The sequence below is a fragment of the Carex rostrata genome, chromosome 30, assembly GCF_964058835.1.
Source record: "Carex rostrata chromosome 30, lpCarRost1.2, whole genome shotgun sequence".
Lineage (NCBI taxonomy): Eukaryota > Viridiplantae > Streptophyta > Magnoliopsida > Poales > Cyperaceae > Carex > Carex rostrata.
The window spans coordinates 2954179-2976884 of NC_135947.1; the positions used below are offsets into that span (position 1 = coordinate 2954179).

At 30.8% G+C, this 22706-nt stretch overlaps 2 protein-coding genes across 2 annotated transcripts; one reads left to right on the forward strand and one right to left on the reverse strand.

Moving 5' to 3' along the window:
- The first annotated feature begins 1696 nt into the window (after positions 1-1696).
- On the forward strand, positions 1697-2544 carry LOC144546896 (transcription factor IBH1-like). Its single transcript, XM_078295484.1, has one exon. The coding sequence runs from the start codon at positions 1795-1797 to the stop codon at positions 2224-2226; it is 432 nt and encodes a 143-aa protein (XP_078151610.1). The 5' UTR covers positions 1697-1794; the 3' UTR covers positions 2227-2544.
- A 13103-nt stretch (positions 2545-15647) lies between these two features.
- Positions 15648-20366, reverse strand: LOC144546707 (solanesyl-diphosphate synthase 2, chloroplastic-like). Its single transcript, XM_078295247.1, has 6 exons — positions 19942-20366; positions 18819-18931; positions 18282-18409; positions 17823-17926; positions 17040-17167; positions 15648-16316 (listed from the first exon to the last, which is right to left on the reverse strand). The coding sequence occupies exons 1-6, from the start codon at positions 20072-20074 to the stop codon at positions 15768-15770; spliced, it is 1155 nt and encodes a 384-aa protein (XP_078151373.1). The 5' UTR covers positions 20075-20366; the 3' UTR covers positions 15648-15767.
- Between the last annotated feature and the right edge of the window lie 2340 nt (positions 20367-22706).

Sequence of the window (22706 nt, forward strand, 5' to 3'; positions counted from 1 at the left end):
AAATTTATTAGAAAATTTTGATTATTTAAATTAATCATTTTTAATAATTACAAATATATGCACATAATTTCGATGAAAATACAAAATTATTTATACAATTTTGATTAATTAGCAGCATGCCGATAAATTATTTAACGATACTCTGTCCATACGACAAGATCATACAGTTATTTATAACATTTTAAAGTAGAATAACCAGTATCAATTAAGACAACGGCTAACATTATAAAGAACCAGCGGAGAAAGGAATTAATTAATTATAATGATAGGACCCATTTAATTTTTCAATTAATTATAGCTGGTATACATGTTGAAACAATTTACTTTGCATTACTTTATATTTTTTCTGTAATTATGCAACTTTTATAGATAATTTGATCATCACAAAAAAACATATACAAATACAGTTCCATCACAAAACAAAACGGTTGGTGCTAAACATATTTATGAAAAATAAGAGGGAGTGTTGCATGTCAAATGAATGTGGCCCTTTAAAAAAAATGCAAAATAGATATTTTAACTAATAAATAAAACTTAATGATTAATTAAATTTAAATGTGTCATATTTAATACACATAAAAAATAAAGAAAGTGTTTTAATTTAATATGGAGAAATAAGTTATCAAAGTGTTTTATTTAACATATTATCAATTCTCCTCTATTATACAATTATAATAGAGGAGGGTTCAAATGCCTCTATTTTTTGTGCCTCTACCATACCTCTATTTTAAAAAATGTTAATAAATCAAAATCAAAATTCAAATTATAAAAAATAAAACCATTAATCTATGTTATTTCCTCTACGTGCTTATAAAAAAAATATCAAATTTCAATTTTGTTTTAATGTGAATCAATCATTTGAAAAATCAACGTCTAGAAATTATCAGCATAGGTATGTTTTTATAAGCTCTTGATGACAATTAAAATAAAGTTGAAATGTCACAATTTTTACATGTGCATAAATAAAATGATATAGATGATATCTAACAATTTTAGTTTGACTTTTAGATTTTAAATTTTGAATTATTAAAATTCTTAAAAATAGAAGTACGATTGAGATACAAAAAATAAAGACATTTGAACCCTCCTCATTATAATTTGCCTCAAGATATTTTCTAAGTTATAAGCACAATTTCATACTAAGGAGTATTTAATAGTGAGTAAAGCTAGGGTGTGATGTGCTCACCAAGAGAGTTTGGTGAACACAACTCCAAAAGTATATTGGATTGACTTCAAACGTTGAATCCAAACCGTTGAAATCCATGTACTACATGAGCGATCCATGTACATGCAAATTTTTGAAAGTTTCGAGTTTATTTGCTATAAGGTCAATCGATCAAAGAAATGAACTTGTTATAACTTAATTTATAAGTTGTTTTATATATTCATTTTTTATGATTTCTTTGACCGCTTGACCTTGTAGTAAATAAGCTCGAAACTTTCAAAATTTTGCATGTACATGCATCACTCATGAATTACATGGATTTCAATGGTTTACATTCGGCGTTTAAAGTCGATCCAATATACTTTTCGAGTTATGCTCATCAAATTCTTTTAGTGAGCACATCACACCCTAGCTTTACTTTTTAATAGTTAATACTTGCTGTTTACTGAAAAGAAAAGATATATTTTAAACAAGTCTCTATCTCTCTTCTCTGATTCTCTCTCTATATATAACACATCCGACCACCCCCACAGTACACAAACCAAGTCTCCTTCAAATCAGACCCAATTTGCATCCAAAAAAACCACCAAAAAATAACAAAATATATAAAACTAAAACCCCTGATCTCCATGGAAAACCTCCTCTCAAATGCATCTCCCCACTCTGAAACCTTAATTGAAGAAAGAGGAAAGCGCATAAAGATTGCGGCCGAGGTCGGCCTTGCCAGGTCATCAGGTGGTCGTCTGTGGGCCAGAGCATTGCGTCGCCGCCTCCACCGCCAAAGAAAACTACCTCAACAAGCATGCATTGTCAAAAATTCAACACCTCCTTTAATGAAGGAGGTTCCATTGGTAGCTGACGTAGCGGAAGAGAAAGACGAGGTCGAGGACAGAGTGAGGGCATTGCAGAGACTGGTACCGGGTGGCGAGGAGATGGAAGTCGAGAGACTGTTCGAAGAGACAGCTGATTATATCGAGGCATTGCGAGAACAAGTTGGTGTCATGAGAGCACTTGCATGTCTTCTTGATGGCATTGAGAGCACAGATGGAGATAAGTTGTAAGCTTCTAGCCTTGTGCTTTGAGATTCGTGCAGAAACGGGGGAGGGGGTTAGTTTGTTAGGTTTTCTTTAAATATTTTTGAATGCTTTTGTTGAATTTTTTTTCAGTGAAGAAATAGAAGTAGAGTTGGTAAATATGTGTTGCATGGATCTTTTATTTTTTGTGTTAGAGAAAAAATGAGAATGTTAGGAAAAACAGAGACATTTTGCATCTTGTTTGGTTGACTTGGCACAAAAGTAAGGTTTTTAAACAATTTGAATGCCATTTAATTTGAGGTTCTTAGTTTGATTAGAAGATTTATCGTGCATGAATCTTGTTCATTACTATTTGTGTTATTTTTTGTTCTGTTTCTTTTGAAGATGCAGAATAGCAATGTTTATGTTACTCTGTTGAAGACTTTAATAGAGCAGTTTTGGCTTCATGCAGCACACAAACTATAGAATCAAACAAGGTTGCATATGGTTCATGTGCTGCACGAAGCTAAAATTACTCTGTTCAAATCTTTACACTTGTAAGGATCTACAATACGTACTTTTTATTGTAAATTAAATTTAGCCAAATAGAGGGGGCCAAGTGGAAACATGAGAGAGAAATTCTTTCTTTGGGTGGATCAGAGAAATTTGAAGGATCTTAGTTTTGGTATCTTTTAGAGAGAGGAAAGTGGAGTTGCATGTGAGTTCCAGTTGCATCAAAGTGTGTCCAAGTGGTTTTACTTTGAAGTTTGAGTCGTTTCAACTCTCAACTCATTTTTAAAATTTGGAAATTTCGCCCGAGTTGCTTCCAAATTTACAGTTGTATATAAAACTAAACAGTTATATACAGTGTTATGAGGAGCAATTTGTACGGATCGGTTGGACAAGAAAACAGACCAGTAAATAAAACAAAAAGAACATGTCATTCTCTATTTTTTTCGACGAATACTGATACGGATTGAATCTCTCTTTTTCTTATAACGGTGAATAACATAATTTTTTGTAAGATGTATTAAATTATATGGTATATATCTACTATTCATTTAAATACAAAAAAATAAAATTTAACATTATATTTGTACATATATTCGGATATCAAATATATATATATATATATATATATATATATATATATATGAGTAAGACTAACAATATATTGTAATGCATATGTATTTTTGTACATTGAACTATAAATCACCGGATTTAAAGTCCAAATAACCGATTCAAATCATTCATCTTTTTCTCCATATTAATGTGTTTGGAGACCAAATTTTACATTTTTTGAAATTTTTTTACTATTTTTTTAGATTTATTGAAAATCATTATTTTTTAAACAAATCTGAACCATAAAAAAAAAACAATTTACAATAAATCTAAAAAAAATAGTAAAAAATTTGGTCTCGGAACACATTAATACGGAGAACTAGATGCATGGTTGTGCATGCAAGATTTGGTGTAAGAACAATTTGCACCCTAGTTGTGCATGCAAGATATCTGATCCGTTTGCACGCTAGCTGTGCATGCAAGATTTCGTGTAAGAACAATTTGCTTAAGGATAACGTCTGTTGCGATATGATTTAGACTTCGTACTCAATTTCTTTCGGATAACTCTCACAATTAATGTGTTAAAATATGATTACTTTATAGTACAATTTTTATATTAGCATGTAAGTACTTTTGTTTGAAAATATCAGCATTTGAATCAATTAGTCCACCCATTCAATCAATGATCGTTGACCTAAAGCTTGATTAGGTCGTCGTCTAGTTCAAATTTGACAACATTAATGTGTATGTTACAGTATTTTTTTTTTTTTAAGTTTACGTTTTAATGTGGGCATTTCAGCAACTGGAGTCGTAATTAAAATGTTAATTATGTTGATTTAGAAAAATATCATAATCAAGCATTCTTCATTCGGTTGTAAATAAATTTATCATTGTGGATGTTGTTGTAGAATTTACTTTATCTTTGTATTGTATTGCTTTGTGATCTACTAATGACCATATGAAAACATCACAAAATTATTACAAAACTTATACTAAATACAAAAATACAGGGGACCGTATTGTTTAAAGGTAATGTAACGGTTACAGAATGCATTTTGCAATTTACATTAATTTACTTTCTTTTTGAGAAATATTCACCTAGTACTAGTAGAGATTTATTAATCACATGAGTACTGTGTACCACGCCACCACATGTGGACACATTGGACTACATACATTTATAAATAAAAAAAAGTATTCATTTGGACATTTTTTTTTTGTTTAATTTGATTACCTTCTTTTTAGGCAATTTGATTTTTATACTGTTCACATGGACAAGAAAATGCACAAAAAGAGTACAAGTGAAGCAAGGTGGAAATCTCCTTGGAATACAGAGGGATAGTTTATGTTTCGCTAAATTGAGCTATAATTTGTTGTATTTCTTATAAAATCATTGCTTTAAAATGAGGTCAAATGAACTGCATGCATAAAAACCTAGATCACATATTCAATAACAATCTATTTTTTTAATCTTATTATGTAAATTAATGTGATGATATGACATATATAATTTAATAAGATAATAGATCACTCCACATTCCACAATGATTATTTTGACAATATAAACAGTTGATTTCCAAAAAAGATTAAAATAAAAAATTAGAAAATTTAAATTATTGGCCATACTGATAACCTAACAATAAAATTTCATGCAATTAAGTATTATAAAATATTCTAGCAAGGGCAGTTATTTCATACTGTTCAAATTTCAAACCACTTAATTAATGATAAAACATTTATATACCAAATGTCATCTAAAGATGACATGTGAGAGAGACCATGTCAAATTTAAGTTGCTATTTTTGAAGTGTCAAGATTTTTAGAAAAATATTCTCAAGTGATATCCACTCATTTAATCAATTTAAGTTTACACTAGTATTTTATTGTATTTCTTTTACAAAAAATCTTTAAAAAAATAGTTCATAAATTTGAAATATTTTTTGAGTAGAACTAGTGTTCTTAAGTTCACCAATCCCTTTGTGAACTCAACTTTTAAAACCTATCAGATTGGCTTGACATGACGAATTTGAAATGTTGAAATCCATATATCTTACGAGTGATGCATCTATATAAGAAGTTTTTTAATTTTCAAATTAATTTTGTATAAAGTCAAGTGGTAAAAAAAGTTCAAAAAATAAATGCATTAAAATTAATTTATAAACCTTCCAATTTAGACTTCATGGCTTTATACTAAATTAATTCGAAAATTTAAAATTTTCATATGTAGACACATCACTCGTAAGATAGATTAATTTTGACTATTCGAATTTTATATTTTAAATCAATCCAATAAATTTTAAAATTAAATTCACACTGAGACTTAATGAACTTAAGAACCCCCAAGTTCTAATCATATTTTTTATTTATAAAATACACGATGACATATATTCTACAATACTTCACCAAAATACATAATCCACTAATCAATGACACGCTTAGCAAAACTGAATATTAAAATTTGACAAAAGAAAAAAAAAATTACGTGCCACCAAGGCGCCAAATCCTAAATTGAAGTTTCTCTTTACAAAATTAGCGAAATGAAAAATTGAGAGCAATCACATGGGTAAAGTGCACATTACACATGCCTCGAACGAGTCACCTGTCCTCTGCACATGCGAAGAGAAGCACACGCCACTATCCCTCTTCGCTCTTCCCATGCAAACGGGCCCACCACGTGTCGACCCAGGAAAACAGAGACGCAAAGCGGGACCCATCCCAAAGCCAATAAGACAGCGCCGCAGAGGTGGGGCCACAAGTGCCGGGGTGGCGATCCCTAGAGCCGCGGGGCCAGCCCCAAGCGGCGGGAAACACGGGCCCATGTGTAAGATTCCTCTCTGGATTCGCTGTTGCTATCTTATTGTTTGAATCTGTGTAGCTGTCGGTGGAGCTCATCACCTGCATAGCAATAAGCCAATAACCAATGAGGTCTTCAAATGGAAGCGTCTAATTGTCCACAGCTTTGACTTGTGCGAATACTGTAAAATTACTTCTAAATGCTGTATAATTATACAATATATTCCATAAAATATATCAGTTAATCATACAACATCCAGCAACTATTTGAACTGGTCCCAAGATAATTAGAAAAAGATTGCAACTTGCACAACATGACAAAATAAATGTACTTTCAAACTGTACTTTTGGAAATTACAGTTATAGGAAGTTATTGGCAGTTAGAGTTAGTTATTAGCGGTTATTAGCGGTTATTGGCAGTTAGAGTTAATTATTAGCGTTTGCACTGGGTTGAATCTTGTATACTGTAAAATTGAATCTTATATACAGTAAAATTGAATCTTGTATACTGTAAAATTGAATCTTGTATACAGTACAATTTTCAATTGAATCTTGTATACTGTAAAATTGAATCTTCTACACAGTAAAATTTACAGTTAAATCTTGTATACTGTAAAATTGAATCAGCAGAACTATAAAATTGAATCTTGTATACAGTAGAATTTTCAATTGAATATTGTTCGCATGAGTAAGAAGCCTCTCTATCATCTCTTTCTTCCAGATTTTCACAAGATGAATACTGTAAAATTACAAGATGAATATTATAAAATTACAAGATAAATACTGTAAAATTAACAAATCAATAGTCCATATCGCATTTCTATCGTCTCTTTCCTCCAGATTTCCACAAGATGAATACTGTAAAATGACAAAATGAATACTGTAAAATTAACGGGGCAATACTATAAAATTAACAGATCAATACTCCATATTGCCTCTCTATCATCTCTTTCTTCCAGATTTTTACAAGATGAATACTGTAAAATGACAAGATGAATACTGTAAAATTAACAATGCAATACTATAAAATTAACAGATTAATACTCCATATCGCCTCTCTATCATCTATTTCTTCCAGATTTCCACAAGATGAATACTGTAAAATGGCAAGATGAATACTGTAAAATTAACGGGGCAATATAGTAAAATTAACAGATCAATACTCCATATTGCATCTCTATCATCTCTTTCCTCCAGATTTCATTTGAAATGCTAGATCTGTTACTGCATACAACGAAAACAACAAATTCAACAGAAATAATTTACTAGATTTGAATTTTGCCGTGCTCTTCAACAAAAACAACTTCTATTCGATCGCGCTCCACGATTGAAGGTTCCATTGCGATCATGTATAAAAAATCGAAGACGCTGTCGAAAATAAACATATTAAATAAAAAAATAAAAGATTTATTAATACAATAAAATTTGTGTTCCTTACTTTTCTCTGATATAGGTGGCATTGGCGAAATAAATGGCTGATTCAACCTTTAAGATCAGAACTCCTTGCGAAATAAATTGCGATCAGGGAAGGAACGTAGCGAAATCAACTTCTATAAAGTCGTTCACCGATCAGGGAAGGAACGTAGCGATCAGGGAAGGAACAACTTCTATAATCGTCCAGATCCATCTATAAAGTCGTTCACCGATCCATCTATAAAACGTAGCGAAATCAATTTGAATGAACTAGCGAAATTGATTTGAATGAAATCGTGCAGATCAGGGAAGGAAGAAAATCGCCTCAGCAAGGAAGAAAATCACCTAAGAAAGGAAATGAATAATCGGAGAAGGTTTAAATAGGCGGAGATGAGAGCCCAAGGTGGGACCGGTTCGTTAAAATGAGTTAAGAGACGGTGGATAAGACTTTGTGGACAAATGGTGGACAAAACTCAGTGGACATAAACCTTTTCTCCTTCAAATAATATTTGTATTATATATTCTATTATTCCTTTTGGATACAGTTAACATAAAATTTATTCAATTTAAATGAGAAAATTATTACAAAAACATCGAACTATTTTCGAATTACATTCGGGCGGGACCCAATTATTTTATATTACCAATTATTCTTAAATCAAGAAGTCTTGCTATGGTCTGGTGCATAGCATAGGAATATGATTTCCGAATAATATCCATATAATAAATGGATATTTTGTATATTACAAAACCATTTATTTATTTTGCAGAAATTTCTGTGAATTAATATATTATTTGTGTTTTAAGAACAACAAACTATTATCAAATTATATATGTATTATAAATGAATGTCGAACTACATTTTAGTGAATTATTCTAGAATAAAAAACTTGTATTATTCGAGTAATATCTTGCTTTGTTCATCTCGATAACACTTTCACTTTTTTTTTTTAAGAATCAACATTTTGATATATAATTTACATTACAAAGTGATAAATTATTGTCAAATTATACACGTATTATACTCAAATTATTTTCAAATTTGGAATTTGTTATTATGGTCTGATCGGGGTACGTCGTACTCTTATTTTTCATTTTCAAGGGGTATTTTATAATCAAAGAAAATATATAAAAAAATCGTAGTATATATAAAGGAAAACAATAATGATAAGCAAATTAAAAAATGACTTCTTAAGAAAATTAAAGTGTGGAAGTTTTTCTAAGAGGCAAACATGATTAAAGTCTTAATAATGCACTGAGAAAGTTAAAGAAGGATCAGTTTAATTCTCACTAAAGCAAACGATAATGTTAAGCAAAATTAGGATACTAACGATATCAAACTAAAAAATACTAACGAGATCAGCTTGCCAAACAAATACTTCAAAATTAGTAACAAAAATATAAAATCAAAATAGTTGAATGTCTTGGACTTCAACATTTACTTAAAAAAATATGAAACTTATAAGAGAATATTAACATAAATTTACATTTATAGTAAATGTAATACTATTGAGACCATAGTGATATAATTCGTGAATAATTTATTTTTTGGTGTTAGCGAACTGAATGTTGTATTATTCGTGAACTTTACAAAATTTTCTCGAATTTTACCAATTATTTGCGATTTTTTTAACTGAGATCTCCACTGACTCAATCTATAATTTCGAATAAATCCTGAATTATATTCGAATTATTTTCGAATCATGATTTTTTGACCTCACCAAACCGAACCCGAATAATTCATTTGTCACATTAGGGTTGCACAAAAAATTTGTAGTTTGTGATTCGATTCGAGTTTGATTCGAAAAAGTTCGTAAAAAATTTGATTCGAAATAGTTTGAAATTAATTCAAACTGGACATGGTTCGTTCGAAATAGGTTCACGAACTATTCTAGCTCGAATGTCAAAGTAACGTGAACCATTGATTTCCGCTAATGACTTAAAAGTTAAAACATAAAGCCGTCCAGCCATAAGTCATAACTCGTAAATCATAATCCTCACTCTCAGTTCTAAAATCCTAGACGACTTTCATCTCTTGCTTTTGGCGACTACAATCGCTCTTCCTTGTCGTAAAAAAGTTCGTAAAAGATTCGAAATTGAGTTCATAAAAAATTTGATTCGAAATTAATTTAAATCAAATTTAGTTCGAAATTAATTCAAACCAAACTCAAACTGGGATAAGTTCGATTCGGTTCGATTCGTTTGCAGCTCTAGTCACTATGATTGAATCTCCCCATGATTCAACAAAATGTGCATACGGAAACTGTTGTAGGAGATCCGGTTGGGAAGTGTTGGGCATGTGGGGTGCCATGTGGGCATGGATCAGCGCTTGTTTCAGGCCAGGGAATCCTCTTGTCTACCCTTACTATGTTAAAACACGCTAAGTCACAAAATTTTACATTTCTACCCTGTTATTGTTCCCTATTCATCTGTATATATATATACATGCCATTTTAAAGTTGGTAGTTGACTATGTACTAGTATGTATATTTTAATCTAGCATGGCCATGGGCCATTAATATGTTCTCTCGCCAACTACATTTCATACTTTTAGTCGCAGAAAAAAATCAGTCTGTAACTTGACGTACAGCTGCATAGAACATCCCACAGAGAAAACAAAATACTTGTTTTTTGGTTGTAGAGTTGCCTCTTTTTATCATTAATGCAAATTTGTAGGAGTGAGACCATCAGACCATGTGATATGCAACTATGAACTCATATTTTTATTTTTAAAGTTTAAACATATATGATATTCATAAGAAAATGTATTTGCCACCAATTTTTATAATTTCTTTAGAATTGTTTTACTATCTTTTTAAATAAACAGAAAATTGCATGTCTAAAAATTCTGAATCATCAGAAAGTAATGGTTTTCTACTTATTTAAAAAAAATTATAAAATATTCTAAACAATATAAAATTTTGATCTCCAAATATATATATTATATGATCATTATGCATATGTCTAACGGTTCGGTCGATCGACTGTTTAAATTTTAAAAATAAAGATATAAATCCATAGCTAGCGCGGATCTATATCTGGAATATGCATATTACCATATAGCCTCTCATTCTTGTTTTGCAAAGACATTATGGTATTGGTAACTTAAGGAAAAGGTAAGGAAAGGGAAAACTTACAAGTTTTGAGTAAAAATGTCACAGTATCAGCAGTGAAATAGTCCAATATGGTAAGCTAACAACATGCAAACAAAATTGGTCCCATGTGTTGATCACTTTTGACCAGGGACCATAAGTTGGAGTGAGATTTATTGGTGTCTATACATATACATGTCCATATCAATCTCAATCAAAGCTTCTCAATTTGGGAAACAACAAATGGAGAGAACCTCACTTTTTATTTATTGTAATTTGGTACTCCTCTTCTTAGAAAACATTTTTTTTTTGATGTTGTCAGTGCATGCATATATGGTTTAAATAATTTCTTCTTGTATACCTCCTATTCACAAAAGAAAGTGCATGCATGATGGAGATGTGTCTTTGGGCATGTATGGTTTTAAGGGGATAAGTTTGGAGGGGCTATGAAACTAAAGAGATCTTGACATATCTACAGTACTACCAATCATTAATTTCTCTCATGTGAGAATAATATTATTTTATAGTACTTTGGATAAGCATTATGTATCGATGAATTATGTACCAATTTTATAATTCACATCGACCTTTGCGATAAGTTATTTACATGAAACTTTTCTGATTATTGCAAAGTATTTTGAATTTTCTAAATGATTTGATGAGGTTATGGTGTTATGTTTACCAGTGTTTTAAATAACATGATGTGGTTATTGGACGGACAATACCGTCAAACAATTAATCAAGAATAATCAAAAATAATTTATCGATTAATTAAGAAAATTCGTAATCAGCTAAAACAGACGTTTTTTACAACACTGATATTGTTTACCATTAGTATTATACTATATCTAGTATAAAACATACATCTTATAATATTCGGATATCTTGAATTAAAAGTAATTAACGAAGGACAAAAAATCTTGACGAAATATTTGAAGGACAAAAATAAGTTAAAAATATAAAATATTTAATTTCTCAATATATAATAAAATATCAAGTTAGTGTTAATTATGGATATCTTATATTGGGAATAATGATGACTAAATTGAAATATATTAAAGAAGTTAAATATGCTGATCTATCATTTAAACTGCCGATATTTTTTAGTTATCACCTAGAAATTCAGACTTATCATTCCTTTATGCAAAATTAAAGATTACCATGTGCACACCGTGGTGTTCCTCATGACAAAGGAGTTTTGCGCACCACAGTACTACGTATGAATTTCCAGCTCAAATTAATTTGCTCAGATTGAACTGAAACAGAGAAAAACTCATGCGCATGACTCTCAAGTCATGCGCAAAACCATATTATGGATATGCTTAGTTTTGAATTATTCAGAAATCAATGATAATGTAAGAATTTTAAAATATTGAGGTGGTAACTAAAAAAAATCGGTTTAAACTATTAAATTAACTATACATAATTCTCCGACTGCATGCAGAATCTTATGATTTGAGTTGATTTTTTTAAACAAAATATATATGTCCTGGTTTTTGGAAAAAAAAAAATGTATCTAGTTTTCCTTGCATGTGTTGCACATGCTGTGCTCCCAATCAATTTGTAGATGGTGCATGGTATTTAATAGAGGCCATGTTCCTCTAAGTATGTTCTAATAATACTAGTGCACCGTTGCCAGTTCACCCCAGGCATGCATGCAGCATGCTATACAGCTTGCAACCAACTAGTTAGCTGTTTGCTAATTAGAAGAGAAGAAGTAATTGGATAAATTGCTTGTTAATTATAAGATAATTAATTAACCTGAAATTATGGAGTTGCATTGTTTGATAGTGCTGGCGAGTTGGGGTCCCAATATAATTAAGTAAACAAGGGGCCATCATTATATGGAATGATTTGGAACTTTTTATCCTTATATTAGACTAAAAAAAATTAAAAAGCATATATAGGAAACTTATGTTTCGTCGGAGACCAAATTTTTCTGTTGGGTTCAATTTCGAAATGAAAAGAAAGGAGTCAAACCACCCAATACAAATACAAACATACAAAATACGTTGTAAATGCATTTTAGAAAAATTATATATAAACTTACGTTATTCTTTTTGTCTTCGTTTGAGTTTTGAAGAAATAAATAACTTTTTCGGCATGTGGAGGATATGTATTGGATATTATTTGACAATTTCAATAGTCTCTGAATCGTAAATGTAGTTGCAATTCATTAAAAACATGAAGAAACAAAGAGAAAATTCAGAATTAATTAAAGAAAGGCTAAACCACAATTCTTGATGTACCCGTTGTAAACTTGTAATTTGAGTTTCTATTTTTTTTTTACCCTCAAAGATTAACAAAGGGCGAAACTACAATTAATAAAATACCATGCTAGCTAGTGTAATTATGCAACATCCATATTAAAAGCTAGATAATGCATTTGTGTAATCGACATGCACCTCTTAACGAAACAAAGCATCTCTACTTGTACTTGAAGTAAACAAACAAAATTATCTAAACAAAAGTAACCAGATTTTAGTTACCAACTTTTGTCTCTTATCTCTGTTTTCCTCACCTCTATATTTTATTTGCATCTCCAAGATATTAACACGTCATGGGATTAACAAGATATAAAATACAGCACCTTTTTCAGTACAGCTTGCATGCAACCAATTGTTCCATCTACAATAGAGCCTATAATGAAATCATGAGAAGGCATTGCCTATTTGCCTTTTATCCAAGGTTGTTAAGCACTCTATTAATCATCTATAATTGGGGAATAGGTGCTGTTAATCAATCATTGTGACAGGTGAGCCCAATTTATAGTTGATTATATAAATATCAGGGTGAAATTGTTGATTTTTTTTTAATTTTTTTTTGGAGAAAAAAAAAATGAAAGTCGAGCCCTTATTTCATTCATTAATAATTGCTAATTGTTTCCGTGCCACAATGTGTTTGGTGATCAAATTTTATATTTTCTTCATTTCTTGAAACTTTTTATTATTATTATTTTAAATAAGTATAAAATCATTGTTTTTCAGAAGATTTTAGACCATCCAAAAACAATAATTTTCACCTATATAAAAAGTAGTAAATTTTTTTGCAAAAATATAAAATTTTGGTCTCCAGACACATTTTAATGTGGTGACCATGTTGAGTAGTTTGAATCAATTTTTCAAATTTGAAAACGAAAACAAACATGTAAGACATGATCGGAGCACATAAATAATATGACATTTTAATCCTAGTCTTATATGAATGTTGCTGATGTAAATTTATCATCAGCAGAATAGATAATGTTGCAATTTACTGGAACGTACAAATTGTGCAAGGCTTTTTTCACAGCATTTAAGCGGGTGCAGTGCATGTGAGAAATACATCTGACCAGTAAACCCAGTTGACTCAAAATGGGCCTTCTGGGCTAAGCCCAAGTTAGATTTGGTAGAGTATTATAAAGGTCAATCACAGAAATATTGTTTTTATTGTCTAGCATTTTCAGGCAGCTGTCCTCTATTGTATGCCAATTCAACCGTATACAAGTTCCTTTCCAAGCACATCTGTGGTAATATTTATACTATGGAGCGCGGCTCGTACTATAGACTCTATATTAAAATGTATTTCTAGATCAAATTTTATAATTTTCAGAATTTTTTTGTTACTTTTGTAAATAGGTAAAAAGCCCCTTGCCCCTCTCTCTCTCTCTCTCTCTCTCGGTATTGCTACTTGTTATTTTTCCATGCCTCAATTGAGGGAGGCAGACAAAAACATAATCAATTAATGAGATAGTCTAAAAATCCAAATTTATCGAATAAAGAAAATGACAAGCTTCGAGTATATACAGAGTCAATAGATATACTAAAAATGTTCTTTGATTAGGAGAAAACATGATACAAACTTGAATGATTTATTGGTGGACAAAATAATGTATTGCCTTCATATATTATATGAATTTTACAGATTTTATGCTCTGCACTTGTTGTCTTCCAGAATGAATCAAACCCAAGGATTTTACTTTTACATTTCCACACCTTACTGGTCAAGTACATTGCGCGATAGTTCAAATGCATTGTATTCTGATTTCTGATGAAAACATGTTATTAGTATTACTTAATTATTACCATGCTTGTGTTATCTTGAGTATATATATATCACTTAGACTAGGATTATCTAGAGCTATCTAATGCAAGTTTAAAGTTTCATCAGCAAACAAATAGATATTTAGGTTAAAGAAGAAACAGATGAGATTAATTTTAAAAAGTTGTGAGCAATCCTTAGTTTATGATTAATGTGCAGTATACAACAGATTTCCATACTAAAAAAAAGCTGATTTATCTTTCCTGTTTGTGCTTTTGTAGATTTAGCAACTAAATGCTTCAAGGCTGAAATCTGCAATAGAGCAATGTCGAGGGTAAAATAAACAATTGAGAACGGGTTTCAGCAAAAGGGTATTTTTTTTATTTTCTATTTATTTTAGTTATGCTTGTTGTTTTGTGGTTGTGTGTCCTTGCTATATCTTCCAATTTTTCATTTTCTTTTCTTTTTCCTGTTATTTTTGGTAAAAAAAGGAGCTTAGTTATGAACTCTCGGTTCGGTTGTATTTCCATATTTTAATAATGGTATGCGGTCGTCGGACAGACAGAGTACCGCCAAACGATTAATCGGAAATAATCAATCAATTAGTTAGAAAAATTCATGACAGTTTTAGTCACCGCCAACGACTAGTCAGCCGATTAATCAGTCTAAAAGGACGTTTTTTACAACACTGGTTTTAACATCATTGGCCACCAAATTAATACAAATAACTATATACTGATTGTTATTTTATTACTTCTTATGCGTCATGATTGTTATTTTAAAAATAAGTGCTCTCAAAATAATCTAAAATATTGAAGCAATATTTGTAGTTTTGCTCTTAACTAACCATCAATACCTAAATCAATTTCTACTACAAAATGACAGAAAATTACTTTGTGGATCAAAATGTAGCCTACACTTGTGTAGTTATAGTGGTACTTGTATACAAATTTAGTCAAAACTGCTCTCGAAATGGATCATTGCTACAATATTTTAAGCACAGTTTTAGATTTATGTTATTAACCTACATAATATGATCAGCACATTATTGGTACTTTTACTACTTTTAGTAAAATATCAGTTATCCACTTATCCAAGTTGTCTTATTCCAATAATGTTATACAAGTATAAATTCAATATTCCTACATTTAACTAAATATACCACATCCAATTACAATTTACAACAATTATTTACTTAAATTTAACTAACTAATCTATCCTTTCTAGATTATATATCACCATATTCTCAAGCGCAGTCCTAAACTCACTCTCCGGCAAACACTGCAAATTTTTTATGGCCAAATTGCCCTTCTCTTTTGCCAAATCTTGCGCTCTTTTAATACCACCACAACTATGCACCAATTCAATTGCCTTCTCCAAGGAACCTTCTTCTATGAACTCAGAATCAATTATCTCTCTCAATTTGGGTTCTTCTTGAAGCGCAAATATTACCGGTGCAGTTAAATTACCTTTTCTTAAATCACTGGCAGCTGGTTTTCCCAACTGCTCAGCCGATTGAGTAAAATCCAAAATGTCATCTACCACTTGGAAAGAGAGACCGAGGTTTTTACCGTACTCATACATTTCATTGCATATATTGGGGCTTGATGAGCTGAAAATTGCAGCGGCTTTTGTGCTTGAAGCAATGAGAGAGGCGGTTTTGTAGTAACTCTTTAGCAAGTAGTCGTCTAGGGTTATGTCACAGTCAAAAAAGCTCGAGGCTTGTTTTATCTCGCCACTTGCAAAATCCTTAATTACCTGTTTATTGGATAAGCAACAGTCAACAACAAAAACAAAAAAGCAACTTTGATTTCTCCTGTTGTATCAGTAGTGTTAGACTATAATACTATGCATAGCGCATAATGGTCTGTACTTACAGATCAATATTTTCATTTTCAAATTTCAAACAATCAATCTGAACCATTCTATATGATCTCCATACAGAATGTACTTGTAGACCAAATTTTACATTTTTTTGAATTTTTTTACTATATTTTTAGATGGGTAGAAAATCACTTGATTTAATAGTGATTTTCTACCTATCTAAAAAAATAGTAAACACATTCTAAAAAATGTAAGATTTAGTCTACAAGTACATTATTATATGGAGATCACGCTCAACAGTTCAGATCGATTATTTCGACTTTGAAAACAAAAATATTAATCCGTAGTACTGACCAATCTGTGCTATGAATACCATAGCCTCACTTTAGACTATTACACAGGATTTTTAAATCCTTATAGCTGATTAAATTTAAATCATTAACAAACTGGTGTGGGTACTTCACTGATAAGGCGAAACAACTGGTAATGAAGACTATGATTTTTGGTACCAAAAAACACTTGAGACATCGGGTACTGGTCTGGAATACCAGGTTTTTTTTCCCCAATACTAATCTAGTTTGAGATTACTGTTTTTCTGGTATCAACTTGTGTAAACAAAAATAAATGTAAAAAAAATAGAAGTAAATAATATCTTACTTGGCTAATGAGTTTAATGACTTCAATATTTTCAAGGTTTGCAAGGAACCAAGATGACTGTGCAAACATAAAATCTCCTGCAAGGACTGCCACTCGGGTCCCGTACAATTGATGGATTGTTTGTTTACCTGTGACACATAATAATAACGAACGTAATTAAGCATTAAAAAAAAAAAGATACTCGATCAAGTCAAGATCACCATAAAACAAAATACCAAACAAAAGAAAACAAAAAGGTAATTAGAAAAGCGATCAGTATCTTTGGTGGGTGGGTAGCATGAAGAGTAGAATATTTGGATCATTGTACCATTCAACTTTCACTACCCGAAAATAATTGTAGTGCTCAAAAGAAGTGTGGTATAATATCAAGTCCATACAGCTTAGTAGCAAAATTTTGGTCAGTTTTCTCAGAAGGCGTCGGTAATTCAAATTTTGCTCAAACAAAATGGGATGTCAAGCTATAAAAACTACCCTTTTGCTAGAACGAAAATTAAAAAATAAGCTATTCTCACACCATGTAGTGTTCTAAATGCAATTCTATAAAGAAAATAAATAAGAAACAAAAGAACAACAACAACAACCAAGCCTTCAGTCCCAAATAAGTTGGGTAGGCTAGAAATGAAACCGAATCACAATCATAAAATAAAGATGGGTTTTATTTCATAAGAGAATGGTTGTTTTTTTACGTTGGCTCGCCACGCCTATCACAACCTTCCTCCTTTATCCTGGCTTGGGACAGGCTGTGCAGAAACAAAAAAATAGGGGGGAAAAAAGAGAGAGAACCTCTTCGTAACCCGCTATCATCAATCACATCATCATGTATCAAACTAGCAGTGTGAATCATCTCTATTATTTCCGCCAATCTTTGATGTTGCACTGTTAGCTCCCTGCCATTATTCGATTAAATATAATCAAATTTTCGGATTCATTTGTGTGGAGTGCCTCTACGAAACATCAACCATTTTACCAAGATTTAAGTAAATGCATATGGGAGCAACACAAGACATTTTTTTTCTTAATTTTCTACATTTAAGGTTATCACTTATGCATCCTGACAGTTTACACGAGTAAACATAAAAATTCTCATGTTCATATCAAGGGTTTCCAAACAGTGCCAGTATATACATTTTCTGACTAAAGATGGAAATATTTCTGTCATATGATACCTAATACTGTTACATCATTGTTTATATAGTATACTTGGCCAACCTGTAATGATAAAAAGAGAAAAAGGAAACGTACTTTAAGCCGGCTAATTGAGTGGTGGCTCTGGAAACAAGAAAAACCAAAGCGGGTCGTAATCGCTTCCCGCCCGCCCCAAATATTTGCTCTGCCGCTGATACTAATACCGGGTTTTCTGCACCAATAAGCTATACAACGTTTTACAAATTAGATTGGGTTGATTTGAACCATGTCTTTGCAAAATTATAAATCAACTGATTTGAGAATTTCTCTTAGTATGATTTAAATAAACAATCGAGCTTTCCTTCGTAATTGGCTAAAAATTACACCAAATAATAAAAAAGTTATCAAATCCTTTGAGGTATGTAAATGTAAGATCTTGACTATCAGAGTGTTTTTTTTTAAAAGAATTTTTAGAATTTCCATTTCAGGCGGTTATAAATTGAACTGGCATGCAAGATATTGCTTTCCCCAATTTTGTAATTAGTCCCTCAATTCGACCAAATGTCGCATCAATTAAAAAAAAAAAAAAAGACAGTCCAGACTCCAGTAGAAATCAGAAAAGGATAAACCATAGAAATTGATTAGAGAACTAACCGATTTGAGGTTGGTGTTGAGTTTATGAAGGTCATCGGCCACGATTTCTAGCAAAGAAGATACAGAAATAGGTCCAGTTGCTATTGAAGTTAAGCTCGGCATCTGAACAGGAACTGCAAACGAAGAAAAAAAAACCCGCCATAAATCAAATAAAAATTGTAATTTAAATCAGTATATAAGCTTGAAACTATGCTACCATGCTTGGTTCGCTTCCGGCTTTCAGCCATTACCGGCCTTCTAGGAAAATGCAACACAGTAGAAAGAGTACTCATCGTCTCGGTTCAAAGCCTTTTATTTTTTAAGGGAACACTAGGAATCTAAAGCATATATAGAAAATAAAACCTACAAGCATTTTGGCTTCTTTTGCAAAGAACACCTTACATATTGTCGTATTCGCAAAAGGCACCTAATCTTTGCATTTGGCAAGTAACGGTAAAGCATAGTAGATACTAAATCACATTAAAACAACGGTGTTTGGTAGTGTTGAAGTAGATGAAACTGATAAAACCTTCAAGCATTTTAGCTTCTTTTGTAAAGAAAAACTTACATATTGTCGTATTCGCAGAAAGCACTTAATTTTTGTTTTTGGCAAGTAACGTTAAACCGAAGTAAATGCTAAATCACGTTAAAAGAACAATGTTTGGTAGTAACTTATTACTGATGATGAAACTGAAAAAGTGATTTGGCAATTTGAATAAATGTGAGGGTAAAAATATTTTGACCTACCTATTGAGATAGTTTAACTTTGCATTGCCTTAAAGCAACTTATAACACTTGTTTCGTGCATTAAATTGCCAAACAGGCAAACACACACACAGTAGTTTTTGAGGTACTTGCATATTCTGTTATATGTAGTTAATTTTTCACCATATTTGAACTCAAATCAAGCAAAATAGCTCTAAATTGTGAATTCTTAATTCAGTTCATCAATACCACATATAATAGATATAAAAATTTAACATAAAATAAATAACTCAAATAATTCATTCTTTTTTGCCTGACTAGAAACATTTGCAATCACAATAAGTTACTAGTCCAAATATGGCAATAAATGATGTTATTGCAAATAAAATTAAATGTTGGGTCTAACTTCTAAAAAAACCATATCACCTATTATATTTACCATTTTGTGTCGGTGAGAACAAGCAACAAACACCTGGTGTGCGCCTCCAAAGCGACCTTCTTTTCACCTTACAGGAAGGCAATTCAAGAAACCTCTGATTCAAACCCACTCTTGCACAACTCATTGACCACATCTCAAATGCAAAATCCCACAAATTGAATCTCTCCTCTGACAAAATCGCCAAAAACTGTTGCGACAAAGCGCCTCAGAGTAAAATAGAGGTGAGTAAGAATGGGGAAGGTCTACCTTTTTTAAATAGGGGTAACTGAGATATATAGGGAGAGAAGTGAGAGAAGGAGAGGAGGCGGCTTCGTCCTTTTGTTTTTTTTTTAAAACAGGGGAGGTTGGAGTAAGACCTTGAGGTGGAAGTGTCGTATCCATAGGAGCAAGCTGACAGTGGGCCCCGCCTTATCATTGGATTGGTTAACTAGTTCAAAAGGACACGGTGCTTTTAGAGGCGATTATGTCATGGACCGTGCGATTTAGATCGTTAGGTTTTAAGATCATTTACCAAAGTCTCCACTTGTAAGTGTCAGCTTACGTCCACCTTTAAAAATATTTAAATTTAGATTTTTTTTATTAAATATGGTGTACTTTTAAATATTTAAGTAATTAGTTTATACATAAATTAGTTGATTTTAACATAAAATAATGAGCGAGTTACTTTAACAAAAAAAAAACTTTTTTTTATTAACACTTGGCTAGTTTCTATTAACACTTTGGATAAATTTTGTCCGAGATTACTAAACTTTGTCTTTTTGTTATAAATTGATCATTCAAGTTTGATTTATTTTTTAATAGTTATTGAACTTCTAATTTGTCTCAATTTAGTTATCTCATAATTTTTTCATCTAAAAAATTAATAAAATATAATTATTATGTTAGTATTTTGGATGAAACGAGAATATATAATTTTGGACGGAATGAGTATATTTGGTTAGTATTTTAAACGAAATGAGCATATTCTTGTAATATTTGCGACATAAAAGTTATAGAGTGACTTAATTGTGAAAAATAAAAAAAAGTTTAATAGCTACAAAGGGATAAATCAAACTTGAGTAACCAATTCATGACATAAAAAACAAAATTTAGTGATCTCCGACAAAATTTACCCTATAATTTTTAATATAAAATATATGTTTGGTGAGAGGCGAAAATCACATGGTTAAGCATTATCATCTAAGGTAACAAAATATTTTTGTTTAGATCCGGACCATCTAATTAGAATCTAAACCAATTTGGTTTGAAATGAAATGCACGTAATTCCTTAATATTAGTGTGAATTCTGATCGGACGTTCCAAATTAAATAGAAATGTAATGTCAGTGATATGAACTCCACAACGAAGTGAATATTGCACAAGAAAAATTGAAATGTGGGATGTTATGAGTCTTGTTATGGTGTTTTCTTTGTAAATTTTCTTATGATATTCTTATCATTATTATATACTACAATTTGAAATATTAATTCAATAAAATATTAAATTGGGAAATTTTACAAATTAATCTTCTTTCCGAAAAATCAAACAAAATACGTTATCATCAAATTTCTTGACAAAATACTTTTGTAGACTCCATATTCTCTTTTTTCTCCTCCATCTCTCTCCAAATTAATTATGTCTAAGACTAGTAATAAAATTACTTGAGTCACATATTAGTTCTAAATTGATTAATGAAGCAACTTAAATTTAATCTGATTGATCTACGCCATTATTGTATCTTGCTTCAGATTAATCAAATTAGTTATAATTATTTTGTTATATTTTTAAATTTTATATACTTTTCAAGTATTATTCGAAAATGTATCCAGAGCCGTTTAATTAAAACCTTTAAATCTTTACGGAATTAAATATTTTAAGATGTATCGAGTATTATTTGAAAATGTATCAAGAACCGTTTTATTTGAAGATTTAAAATTTAAACTACATTTACAGATTTAATACAATAAAATATTGTCTCGTCTCTCTTATAAAATTATTGTCTTCCCTACGTTAGGTACATAAATAAATTCAAACCATACCACATTGTCTACAACAATGTCTCGTAATAATTGAGCAATGATACTTGACATTTATACAATCATCACAAATAAAATAACTTATCATCACGAGTTTCGATGACAAAAAAAAAATCACACATTGATACATAAAAGCATGACTAATTATCAGTAATAATTAAAATTAAAAATTAATAGAACAATGATCAGACAAATAATAACATAAATGAAATTTTTAATAAGAACTTACAAATAATAATATTCATGCAATAATATTATAATGCAACACAACACACACACACACACATATTTTAACTTATGATGAAGACTTCGTTCATTAAACAACACTATAAATAGAATAAGAAATAAACAATATATTTTAAGAAAAAACAAAAAACAAATCCAACTATACATAATTATGTTCTAGCTTATGTGACTCGACTAATTTTATTATTAGTGGAAGACATGATTAATATGGAGAGATAGAGAGGGAGGAGAAGAAAAAGGAATATTGTAACCACAAGCATTTTGTCAAGAAATTTAGTAAGAGAGTATTTTGTTAGTTTTTTTTTTTCAAAAAGAAGATTAATTTGTAAAACTTCCCGATTAAATATACCCACAACACTTAATAATGCATTAAATACAAAATAGTTTATATATATATATAGAGAGAGAGAGGGAGAGAGAGACTAATGTGCATTCGTATGCATATGGCCCGATATGCATACAGTCAAAATTTGAAATTTCAAAATCCAAAACGTCGATCCGAAC